This window comes from Nothobranchius furzeri, chromosome 2, assembly GCF_043380555.1.
Source record: "Nothobranchius furzeri strain GRZ-AD chromosome 2, NfurGRZ-RIMD1, whole genome shotgun sequence".
NCBI lineage: Eukaryota > Metazoa > Chordata > Actinopteri > Cyprinodontiformes > Nothobranchiidae > Nothobranchius > Nothobranchius furzeri.
In genome coordinates, this window is record NC_091742.1 from 99228849 (window position 1) to 99241907 (window position 13059).

General features: G+C 44.1%; 1 protein-coding gene across 1 annotated transcript in view; it reads right to left on the bottom strand.

Annotated features, from left to right (window-relative positions):
* Window positions 1-7798: 7798 nt before the first annotated feature.
* LOC107373356 (uncharacterized) overlaps window positions 7799-13059 on the bottom strand; it is a 46057-nt gene continuing 40796 nt past the window's right edge. Inside the window, exon 27 of the mRNA XM_070542439.1 lies at window positions 7799-12818. Within this exon, the coding sequence (XP_070398540.1) occupies window positions 10852-12818 (1967 nt within the window). The 3' untranslated portion in view covers window positions 7799-10851. The remainder of the gene's footprint in view (window positions 12819-13059) is intronic.

Sequence of the window (13059 nt, forward strand, 5' to 3'; positions counted from 1 at the left end):
AGTCAGATGTAATCCAATCACTGCTGCCCCACAAGGTGCATCATCAGAGCATCACGCTTTGCTTTCCCTCCCACATCTCCTGTGTTTAGTGGCGGTGGGGTCGGTGCAGCCGCAGGTTCAGGGTATTCTGTGTCAGTCGTCCACACATTGTCATAATGCTCCCCGTGGCTCTCACACAGATTATGCAGGGCACAGCAGGTCAGAGTCATGGAACGCACCAGACTGACATCACCGTCATTCCTTTGAAGTAGGCAGCGCCACCTTCCCTTCAGCCTACCAAAGGCATTTTCAACCACCACACGTGCCCGGCTGAACTTCTTGTTCAAAAGAAGTTGCTGCTCTGTCAGTCGCCCAGTGTCTGTGAATGAGATGCCAGTCTTGCAGCGGGTAAGCAGAGTCACCCAGGATGCTGTATCCAAAGTCAGCGTCAGCAATTTGGATTGAATGGTCAGGGAAGAGATTTCCACGGCCTGCCAAATCCCAGATGGAGGAAAGTCTCAGTACCCTCGCGTCGTGCACGCTCCCTGGAAGCCCTGCAAAAACGTTCCAAAACAGCCCCTGTTGGATAAACTATGGATACATTATTTTATTATTTTTTAAACGAAAGCTTCATCCAGTTTATTTTACCCTGGCAACAGACAGGCGTTTGACCTTGCCTCTCTCCAGTCCTGGCTTATCAGTAAGAACGCCATGTGCCCGCGCCTGTTGTCTCCCTTTCAAGAGTCTAAAGGAATGTGTGTGAATGTGTGTGCGTTTTATCATTTTGTGTGTTCTTAAGAAATGCTTTTTGAGGGTTCTGTCTGAGAGAGCCAATTGCCTGAATCGTTTCATCTCTCTCCACTTTGCAAAGTCTAAATTGTTTATTGGTAAAGATTGGTATGGGTTAATCGATCGGCTTATAAGTATGACCCCTGCGTGCTGAACTTTTCCTCAGGTAACCCTGGGTGGGAAGATGAAATTACCTAACAGTCCCTTTCCATCAACCACAGCTTGCAAGATGAGTGAGTGCCACCCTTTCCGGTTGAAATAGTCTGTGTGAAAGGTTCTGGGTGCTATGATGGGGACGTGTGAGCCATCAATAGCACCCACACACTGTGGCAACCCCCCCTGCTCTCAAAATAGGACGCCATCTCCCGAAATGTACCCTCATCGGGTAAATGAATCAGCTCTGGCAACAGCAATGCTTCTGCAGCAGCACAAAAGTCCTTGACACACTTGGCAACAGTTGAGATGCCAACACCAAACAGAACACTGACGGGTCTGTAATGTGAACCTGTAGCAAATTTCCACAAAGCAATAGCCACAATCTTCCTCAGAGGCACACACTCACGGAAGAAAGTGTCTTTTCGCTGCAATGCTGGACGCAGTTTGTTGCACAGGAACATGAACGTCTCCTCAGACATTCTGAAGTGCTGCAACCACGGCGCTTCCGTGTAACGAGGCACGTAATTATCCCACCAGTCAGAGGATCGGCTGAGTGACCAGATTGCGCGTCTGCGGCTGGAGCCTTCCAAAACAGCCATCTAAAACAAATGAAACTTATTTTATTAACTTGAAGTGTATTAAACACTCACGTTAGCATTGGAATTTTAGCAATTACCAGGATGCGTCGTCTGCGTTGTCGTAATCGCAGCAATGTGTTGTACTGCTGCAGAATGGCTTCCTGCATGTCTCGGCGACGCTTTGCAGATTTAATCCTCCTCTCAACCCTCCTCAGCTGGCGAAGCCGACGCCTTTCGGCCTGTCTGGCGCGAAGTCTGGCCCCCAAAACGAGCCACAAGCGCAGAACCATGAAAACTATCACCACGAAGTTCTCCATTGTTTACAACACTACACATGTATCACCACAGGGCGGCTCAAATGGTCGCTGATATATGACATCACTGACATCTTAGCGCCAATTTCTCCCGCCGATTTCTGGGGACCGCCCCCATGCGGATGTGACTCTCATCAGTCACATCCGCATTCGAGAGCAGGGACGTGAGGAATTACTCGGGCCGGGCTGGGGCCGACCACCAGGTACAGATGGGAATGACCCATAAGTCTCCTCCCTTTCCGGTCGGCTCATGGGTCCCCGGAGGAAGGAAAAAATAAATGCAAGTCAGCGGGGCTAAAAACGCTATTTTCTAACCCGTTTTGCCTTTCGCCCTGGATCACACATATGTTGTTCTGCTATTTAAATGTAAACTAATGATGGGTGTTTCGACCACGCCAGTCATGTACTTTAAGATTTATTAGCTTGCAAAAGTTCGTAATTAGCATGACTACAAACCAGAAATCGGTACGCCGCATATGTGACGTCACCACATAGGCTCCTCCCCCTAGCGTAGCTGCTACTGACCACATGACCAGATTCATGGTGGTTCTTTCCTCCTGTGGGAAGTTTGCTGAACTTACAGCCCTTTTCCCTCAGTTTTCTCCGTGTCTGGTTCGATGACGTCACCTTGGTGAAGCGCTTTTGTAGTCCTGGACTTATTTTCACACAAAACCTAAAATATCGTTTCTCCCGTTTGAAAATAAGCTCGTTCTTGGTATCAAAATGTGTCTTTAAAATTCACGGACATCATATGTGAAATCCATGGCACAAAACAACTGTTTTTAGCCTTGCATTCATTTTCTCGTTCTTCCTGGGACCCGTGGTCCGGAAGTAGACCTAGGCTCCCTGTCGTGATGGGAGTGTCAGATGGGGGGATTGACCGCAGAGCAGAGCTGAAGTCCTTGACCAGGATCCTGGCGTAGGTACCCAGGGAGTCCAGATGCTGCAGGATGAAGTGTAGAGCCATGTTGACTGCATCTTCTACCGACCTGTTGGCAAACTGCAGGGGTCCTGTCTGCTGGGGACTTGAGGTGGGGGAGAACCAGGTGCTCAAATGGTTTCATGACTTTATTTCTTGTTAGTGTATTGTTAACTAGTATTATTTTAATTAAATCATAACTAAGAAGTTTTAAAATAAAATATTTCATTCAAGGTAGGCTGCGCAGTGGTGCATCGGTTAGCGCTGTTGTCAAAGTTGGGCATTTTATGCAGTGTACCTTTATTGTGCAGGAGTCCGTTTTTGCTGTGGTTACCAACTGCATGTTTTTTTTAGATGTTTGCTTGTTTACTTGCATGTTTGTTATTTGTTTTTTGAGCATGGGACAATGAAGTTCCAAATGAGAGCAGCTGCGCAGCTCATAATCACAGACCTGTACGGCTCGGGATTGGACCGTTGAGGGGTTTGGATCTTTTATAAGGACACTGACAGGTGAAGGAGGGGTGTGCAGCAACAGAGCAACAGCGGGATCTGCACTCCTGAAACCAGCTTGGATTGCGGCACAGGTGCTTTCTGTTTCCTGGGAGAAACCAGAGGATGCCGCGGGAGGATCCAACCGTGAAACCAAAATAATTCAGCGCCTACCAAACAGCTAAGTAAAGGAACGTGAAATATTGTTGCTGTAACCTGCGTGCCTGTGGATTCTGGGGAGAAGTGAACGCTCCCCCTGAAGTATTTCCTTGTGTTTTCCTCACAGAGGCAGAGCCGTGGAGAGAAGAGGAGCGGGACAGTGGCACCCCCCCGGCTGATGACGCGTTGAAGTGGACGCAACAGTTGACGGAATCGGGCATCTCCCGGAGTCTGCGGATGACATCATTGATATTGTCAGCAGTGTCAACTGAGACAGGACTGGGTGTGAGGGGGAGACAGACGCGCAGCACGCAGCGGACACGCAAGGACCTTTTAAGTGATGCTTTTCCTCGCACTGACGTTAATCCGGTAAAGCCAGGCGTACACTGTGCGACTTTTTCACTTTTTTGAGCCGATTTTCCACTCGTGCAAGCAGGGACGAAATTTTGATTTCAGAAGTGGGGGGGACACAGCAGGCTTGTGCGGATTTGGGGTGGGGGGTGTTATGTAAAGACCCCTTGACACGTCACGTGCCCATCTCAATAATTTTTCCATCCTATATATATATATATATATATATATCAAAGTTAAAAAATGTACAACTCTATTATTATTTTTATTTATTATCATTATTGAAGTGCAGTTTTGGCTGTTGACAATGGATAGGCCATTGTATTTATTGTTTTGGGTCTTTTTTTATTGTTTTTGGTGCAACATTTTCTAACAGGGAGTGAGATTCCTTTTTTATTCAATTTTTGTTTGTTATTTTTATTCATTTAGAAGTTCTGGTTCTGGACATTTCAATGTTAAATGAAGGTTTATTTGTTGCATTTTAAAGGGTGTACTTGCATTATTATGATATATTAACATTATATTAGTGGTTATTTTGGTCTAGATAATGTTGACAATGATATCGTTTATCATCAACAATTTGTTGGACAAAATATCGTCCAGCAAAATGTGTTACTTTCCCAGGCCTAGTCAAAAGTATAAAAATTATTTATACAAAAACGGTCCCTCCTGAGATCTGGCCGTTTGTTCATTTGCTGTGTTAGAGGACATGCTGAACTAAAGTTTTACACATGATCATCACCCCAACATTTGAGTGTATAAAAACATATTAAATATGTTTTTTCCCTTAAAAGTGTTTAAACAGTTGTTGCATTTCAACACACAAAAAATAAATGGAAAAAATAAGATAAATCTAATGAAAAGTGTACATCTTTGACATTAAGCTTAAAAAAATCTGTTGACGATGATGATACTGTTCATTTTTCAGAGCTTTTTAATGTGAACATATACATTGCAATAGATAAGTTTACAATAAAGTTAAATGATAAAAGTTTTGACGTTACACTTCTACTACTACTAGTAATAATAATTATGATGATAATAGTAATAAAAATAATAATAATTATAATAATACGAATAAATTGTGTCTGAGGAGTCAGTTATGTGGAGGAGATGAGTTTGTAAAAGTTAGTTTTGAGTATGTTTGTGAAGGAGGAGGTGAGTCTGAGCTTAATGCAGGTCTGTCACATGTTCCAACTTAGTTTTGACTTTGAAAGAAGTCTCTTATATCCACTTTTCGTTTTCTTGACATGCTGCCTCCTGGCTGTGCCTAACTACCAAAGACTCACAAATGAACACTTATTCAAATGTTATGTGATGGAAGCTGAGCTGAGCTCTGATATTACACAGCGTCTAGTTGACGATGTGACTCAGTACCAGTGTTCCCTAGCGGCTCCAAACTAGCAAAACAACGTGAGCACGTTCTGACTGTTTACAACTTGAGTGACAGCAGCAACAGCCAATAATACGTTAGCAAGTATCAGCAGAGCCAATGGATTAGCTTTTGGGCAGGTCTAATAGTAAACCGGTTTCCGTTTTGGTCCTAGTGCTCAACCAAATCCTTTTAATGGAGCGTAACATTGTTTTTGGACGGAAAAAAAGTGCAGGGGACCAAAACTGCCTTTTGAAAAAGTGGGGGGGACATGTCCCACCCGTCCCCCCCCCAAAATTACGTCCCAGCGTGCAAGAATCCACGAGATCGGGGCGAGTTTTGCGCCGAGCGTTGTGTAGTGTACAGGGGGTTACGAGAGGCGATTAAGACCACGTGACCAGCTACCGATCAACAGTCTGAGGTCGCACGGACTTCTGGCGTGTATAACTCATTCACTGCCAGCCGTTTCCTGATCAGAAAAGCCCTTCGCTGCCAGCGTTTTTCAGCGTTTTCGCTGTTTTTTTAAGAGTCACAGAACGTTGTGCGCTAAGATGATGTCAACACCAAAACTACCAAAACAAAAAGTAGATTCTCCTCTTACATCAGGAAGAATCCGCACGTTTTGAGTGTTCTACGTCCTTTGTCGAACTGTGATCGGCAGAAGCTTTTCCGGTTCGCGCCTCACTTTTATTTATAGCAGCGGCCCAAAACGATCTCCTAACACATGGATTCTCTGCCTCCTGATCATGTGACGTGTGACGTATGCGGATGAAGATCGGCTTTAGAGCTGGGGTGTTTGTTCTCACGGTGCGGGGGCTCGTTCCGATGCCCACACAGTAAAAAAATGCAAATGACAACTTTAGTCGTCAATGGCAGTGAATGAGTTAATATTTTGCTCGTCCCTCGTGAGGGTATCGCACTGTTGAAGCGGCGCTGCGAGCAGATGCAACCCAAAAAGTATCAGAACCGCTCACGGCGCATGCGCAATCCTGCATCAACACCGCTCACCCGCTATTTCCCTAATAACACATGTTGTTCGTTTTAATTACTACACTTTTTTTACTCACAAATATTGTCAAGAAAGCGTGTTTGTCGTGTTCATGTCAAATTAAACTGATCACAAAACACAGATTTACTTTCTTTATTTCGTTTTCCTCATCCAACCCCCATAAATTCCTGCGTGTCCTCCTGCAGCACTCCCGAAGGACAACAGGCAAGACAAAAAAGTCTAACGTGATGAGTAAAAACTGCTATTTTTTGCATATTTTTTAGGGACGACGTGTTGCTACCAGACGTACATTGTGAGCGCATGACTCGTGAGATCTGCCCTGTGAGGAAGTCGTACAGTTTGAGCTGAAGCTGAGTGCTACGAGTGAAAAAGTCGCACAGTGTCCGCCCGGCTTATAGGAAACGAATCATTTCATCCAGGTATCTCGTCGGGTCTGCTTTAGTCCTCTAAGGCCGTTTTATTTGCTTCTGTTCATTTTGTTGTTGTTATCTGGACCGGGGGTTCGGGTGGAAGATCCCGGAGGTGATGAGTCGTCCCGAACCGTGTCGGAGTATCGCTGTCCATGGTCCTGAATGAGACAGAGCCCTTGAGACCCGGTGAGGAGAGGGGGTGTGGTCGGAGGTGTATGCTGCTTAGTCAAGGTATGTGTGTGTGTGTGTGTGTGTGCACGCGATTGGATCATGCTTGCTGATTTTCCCTGGCTGAGACGAGCACGCCAGCACACCTGGCTGAGATTAGAACCTGTCCAAGGTCCTGAAAGTTCACACGAGAGAGTGTGCAGGTCTTGGCCCAGAGCCAGAGTCCTGCGTCGGTAACAGTCCTTAAAATTGAAATTTAACAGAGATCCATGGAATAAGTATCTAATATAATATACTGTAAACAAGAAATTTCTCCCAATGTTTACAGTCATCCATGGAATCATGACAAACACGGCTATTTTTTTCATAAATAAATCATGATAAACAGTATATTTTTGCTAATAATTATACTACGGTTCTGTATTATTGATTAATATCACCTATGTAAAATAAACCGTGCTTAATAAGCGTGTTTCTACACTGTAAACAAGAGTGAATCTGTCGTAACATGCTACAGTAGGAATATTTGACGAGGATGCATGTAGTCAGAACACAGGCGCCAGAGCGTAATGTCTTCAGTCACTGTGGGCGAGCTGTAGATAGAGAAAGCAGCAAGGCAGAGAGGAAGTGTTCTGAAGTTTGGGTCCACTTCAATAAATGGGATGGGTAACTGGGTGATGATGAAACCAGCAACAACCATCTAAGTGAGGCAACATAATCTTAATCTGCTCCGGTAGGAAAATAAAAGGTTTAAGACAATGTTAGCGTGATTTGTTAGCTTCCGTTCGGCTAATGGTGTGTTTGTTTTCTCCTTGGAACTCCGAAATTTCGACTAGAAAAAAGCAAACGCACTCTAAAGTTTAGCTTCACTTCACTAAACGCAATGGGCTGTTTGGTGATGATGAAACCAGCGACAATGATCTGAGTATGAGGCATTTTAATCTGCTTTAGCAGCTAAATAAACAGTTAGCTTGATAGTTTAGCTTTTGTTTACATAGCTATCAGCTAATGGTGCATTGGCTTTCTCCTCAGAAATTCCAACTTCAGAGTAGGAAAAACCAACAGTTTGAAAATGACTGGCAAAAGGAATGAAGATACACAGCAATGTTTTCTTCAGTTTAATTTGCAGCCTTTGCTACTACAAGGACCCACCATCACACAGTTTGTCCAGAGGAGAAAGGAGAGGAATAGGAGTGCACAGAAACAGTTTGAATGTTATTAATCATATTTATCAAATATGGTTATAGATTGGAAAAACAATATATAATTAATTAAAAAAGATATTTAAATAATTATTAAACACTCAAACGTGTCAAAAATTGGTGCAGTTAAGGATCAGTATCGATTTGTAGGTACTGAGGATTGGTACCGTATCGATTCAAACGTCAAAGGTATTCATCCCTACTTCCGACAGAACTTCAGAAATGTTTTGGGGGAGGCGGGGGACATTGAGTCCGAGTGGACCCTGTCATGATCATGTGGGGAGTTACTGCCGAGCTCTGGCCTCTGGAAGAAGCAGGGGACTGTTCTGTTCTGGTCCTGTTGGACCTGACTGCAGCCTTTGACACTGTTGACCATCACCTGCTACTGGAGAGGCTGAGAGACTGGGTAGGCCTATCAGGATCTGCTCTGGAGTGGTTCTCCTCTTATCTCTCTGAGCGCTCCTTTTCTGTGGCCGTCTCCAAGTTTAGGTCCTCCACCACCTCCCTTACCCATGGTGTCCCACAAGGTTCTGTGCTGGGGCCTCTGCTCTTCCTCCTCTATCTGCTTCCTCTTCAGCACATCCTGAGCTCCTTCAAAGGAATCTCCTACCATCTTTATGCAGATGACATCCAACTGTACATCTCCTTTAAGCCCCATGAGATGTTTAAGCTGCAGCTGTTACACACCTGCTTAGACTCTATCAAAACCTGGATGGTGGGAGCTTTCTTCAGCTGAATGAAGATAAGACTGAGATCCTCATCTGTGCCCCAGACAAGCTGGTTCCCAAAGTCAGAGACTCTCTTGGTCAGCTTGCTTCTCACACCAAACCTTCTGTCAGGAATCTTGGCGTGACCTTTGACCCAGCTGTCACCCTGGATCCTCGTGTCAGTTCTCTTGTTCGCTCTTGCTTCTTCCATCTCAGGAACATTGCTAAGCTGATTCCCATTCTGTCCCGCTCTGAACTTGAGAGTTCTCCACACCTTCATCTCCTCACGCTTAGACTACTGTAACTCTCTTTTCACGTGTCTGAGCAGAACCTCCCTGAACCGTCTACAGGTGGTTCAGAACGCCTGTGCTCAGCTTCTGACCAAGTCCTCCAAACACACCCACATCACCCCGCTTCTCCTCCAGCTTCACTGGCTGCCAGTCACCTTCAGGGTTCATTTCAAGATCCTGGTTCTGGTCTATAGGGCCCTACATGGACAAGCACCATCTTACATCGGTGATCTTCTTAGTCCCTACACCCCCAGCAGGTCCCTGAGGTCCAGTGATGAAAGCCTAGCGGTTGTGCAGCACCAGGCTAAAGGTCAAAGGTGACAGATCATCTGCTGCTGTGGCCCCCAGACTCTGGACCTCTCTCCCCCTGAGCCTGAGATCAGTGGACTCAGTGGTCTCCTTTAAAAAGCAGCTGAAGACTCACTTGTTCAAGCTGGCTTTTGCATGACCTTCTTCACCTCTCTCTCTTTATTCTGCTCTCCCCACCTATTCCACCTTCCTCAGGATCCACTGATTTCCCTCTTTCCTGTTCACTCTCTCTCTTTCTTAACATTTTTTCTTTTAAATCCCAATTGCCTATTTTTGCTCATTTTAAATATATTTTTAAACATTTTCTAAATGCTTTTTTATATTTTAACATTTTTTTTGTTTTTGTGAAGCGCCTCATGATTTTTGTCTTGAGAGGCGCTATAGAAATGATTCTTTCTTCTTTATTGAAAATGAAATCCAAAGGTTTCAAATGAAGGCACCTGGACTTCTTTGGTTTCTTGAAGACGTTTTGCTTCTCATCCGAGGAGCTTTGCCATTTCTAACTGGACTATGGGAGTCAAGCTTATAAGCTTGGATGAGAAGCAAAATGTCTTCAAGAAACCAAAGATGTCTAGTTGCCTTCATTTGAACCCTTTGGATTACCATGACCTGGATGACTGAGAACCTTTACCAGCATTGAAATTGAAAGTAAACACGGGCAACAAGTTTTGCTTTGTAAAAGAAATGAGTTGAGATGATAAACTGGAGTGATGCAGAGCTCCAGGAGCTTTTCTCTGTTAGAGCTGGAGCTCAGACCACCAAAGACTGCACATAGATGGGAGGACGCCTATAGAATCGACTTATAATAAATAACTTAATGAGCACGGCTTTGATTGCAATAAAAAGCAAGTTATGTCAAAGATAAACAGAAGTCCATGGCAGTGCAGAGACCACCCCATACTCCATAAAGCTTCACTTAATCTTTCGTAAAAAGGACAGCTGCCCCAAATTATCGCCACGGTCTGACCAGTTAGTCATTATACAGGATCTACAATCAAAAAGAAGTCTCTTTAGGCTTTTGGACAACAAACAATGTGACAGATGTTAGTCTGCCATACACTGTTGAAGATGAAAATACTCTTTTCTTTTCTAAATAGAGGACTTAAATACATCTATCTGTTCTTGATTAAAATAAAAGCACACGTCGAATAGTCCAAAGTTGATAACAAAGTTGTTTCAGATGATCCAACAGCATCTTTTTCCACTCTGTCGCATTATCATGCCTATTAAACATCCATCCATCCATCCATTTTCATCCGCTTATCTGGAGTCGGGTCGCAGGGGCAGTAGCCTAAGTCAAGAGGCCCAGACTTCCCTCTCCCCAGCCACTTGGACAAATAGAAACAATCAAACCAATAGAACATTGTAATTGGCAAGCCACCAGACTTGCCAGGGCTGCAGAGGTTCCAATGGAGCGTGGCAAGAAGACTGTCCTGTTGTGGTAGGAAGCTCCTATAACCCCACGCCCCCACCCCCGCTCGCTACTATTGCCATAACATTTTTAAAACCAGAGGAAAACCTGGATGCCTACAACAGCTGACACAAAAGGTCCTGGGTAAGTCAGGAGGACTACAAAAACTGCAGTCCAAGCAATCATATGATTGTGTTGTTTGAAATAACAATTTTGACAAAAAAAAAACAATATATCATTCAGCCATAGTGGACGCTCATGTGATTTTTTAAAGTTGTGTTTTTGTTAAAATTTTGTCCACAGAGCGTACAAGCATAAGGCTTCTGTCCAGTGTGGATTCTCATGTGAGTGTTTAAATGTGTCTTTCGGCTAAATCTTTGTCCACAGAGCTCACAAGTAAAAGGATTCTCCCCTGTGTGGACTTGCATGTGTTTGTTTAAAGTTGATGTCTGACTAAATCTTTGTCCACAGAGCTCACAAGTAAAAGGCTTCTCCCCTGTGTGGACTCTTATGTGACTGTTTAAAGTTGACGTCTGGCTAAATCTTTGTCCACAGAGCTCACAAGCAAACGGCTTCTGTCCTGTGTGGACTCTCATGTGAGTGTTCAAATGTGTCTTTCGGCTAAATCTTTGTCCACAGAGCTCACAAGTAAAAGGCTTCTCCCCTGTGTGGACTTGCAGGTGTTTGTTTAAAGTTGATGTCTGACTAAATCTTTGACCACAGAGCTCACAAGCATAAGGCTTCTGTCCTGTGTGGATTCTCATGTGAGTGTTTAAATGTGTCTTTTGAGAAAATCTTTGTCTACAGAGCTCACAAGTAAAAGGCTTCTCCCCTGTGTGGACTCTTATGTGACTGTTTAAAGTTGACGTCTGGCTAAATCTTTGTCCACAGAGCTCACAAGCAAAAGGCTTCTGTCCTGTGTGGACTCTCATGTGAGTGTTTAAATGTGTCTTTCGGCTAAATCTTTGTCTACAGAGCTCACAAGTAAAAGGCTTCTCCCCTGTGTGGACTTGCATGTGCTTGTTTAAAGTTGACGTCTGACTAAATCTTTGTCCACAGAGCTCACAAGCAAAAGGCTTCTGTCCTGTGTGGACTCTCATGTGTCTGTTTAAAGTTGACTTTAAACTAAATTTTTGTCCACAGACCTCACAAGCAAAAGGCTTCTGTCCTGTGTGGACTCTCATGTGACTGTTTAAATCTGTTTTATGGCTAACCCTCTTTCCGCAGACTTCACAAGCAAAAGGCTTCTGTCCTGTGTGGACTCTCATGTGACTGTTTAAATCTGTCTTCTGGCTAACCCTTTTCCCACAGACCTCACAAGCAAAAGGCTTATGTCCTGAGTGGACTCTCATGTGTCTGTTTAAATTTGACCTGCGGCTAAATCTTTGTCCACATAACTCACAAACAAAAGGCTCATGTCCTGTGTGGGCTCTCATGTGTGTGTTTAAACTTGACCTACGGCTAAATCTTTGTCCACAGACCTCACAAGCAACAGAATTATGTCCTGTGTGGGCTCTCCTGTGTCTGTTTAAAAGTGATATTGTGCTAAATGTTTTTCCACAGTCGTCGCAACTAAATGATTTTAGTTCTTCTTTGCTGCATGATCCTACATGTTGCTTCATTTGAACACATTTAATATTAGCCAAACAGCCTGAAGACCTTATTGCTGAATGACTGGTCACCCTCACGTGTTTCTGGAGAGACCACTTGTGGAGAAAATTTTTTCCACACTCAGGACAGTTAAAGGGTTTGTTGACAGTCCTAATATCTGACTCGGAAGACCTGTTCTTAGTGCAGTCACAGTCTTCGTCTCCAGTTTCAGACCCAGAGTCTGACAGCTCGAAATCTACATTCACTTCATCATCCTCTTCATCTTCTCCACTAACTTCAGTCTCTGAAGAATCAGATGTCTGTTCATGAAGGTTCAGATCAGCGTTCCTGCTACTCTCTGCTCCTCCACCAGTTCCTGCTGTCATCTGGTCAGCTGAGCTGCTGGTTGGAGCATCTCTGTCTTCTATCTGCTGCTGATGAAGCTGTGAGATTAGAGGTTTCTCTTCATCATCCTCACTCTTTATAGTAACTACAGAGAATGGAAACGTGGCAGTATCAGTCTCCTCCTTCAGATGGATCTGCTCTCCCTCCAGACTGGTCCCGAGTTCCTCCTTTATGTGGAGGTGTTCTGGGTCCAGCTGGTCCTCACCAGGAGCTGTAGGAAACAATTTTATGAATTATTGATTGTAATGACTGTATTTGCATATATACAACCATTATAATGTTGTAATGGAGCAGTAGAATGAGATGCATTAGCCTCTAAAAAGCCTTTACAAGTCATGTGAAAAATGTTACGGCCCCGATAAACAGCCCAATGAAAGTAGTTTAACTGAATAAGTGAAGGAATGTTTTTATTTAATGTTTAGGGACAGTGTGCATCTATAAACATTTTACAA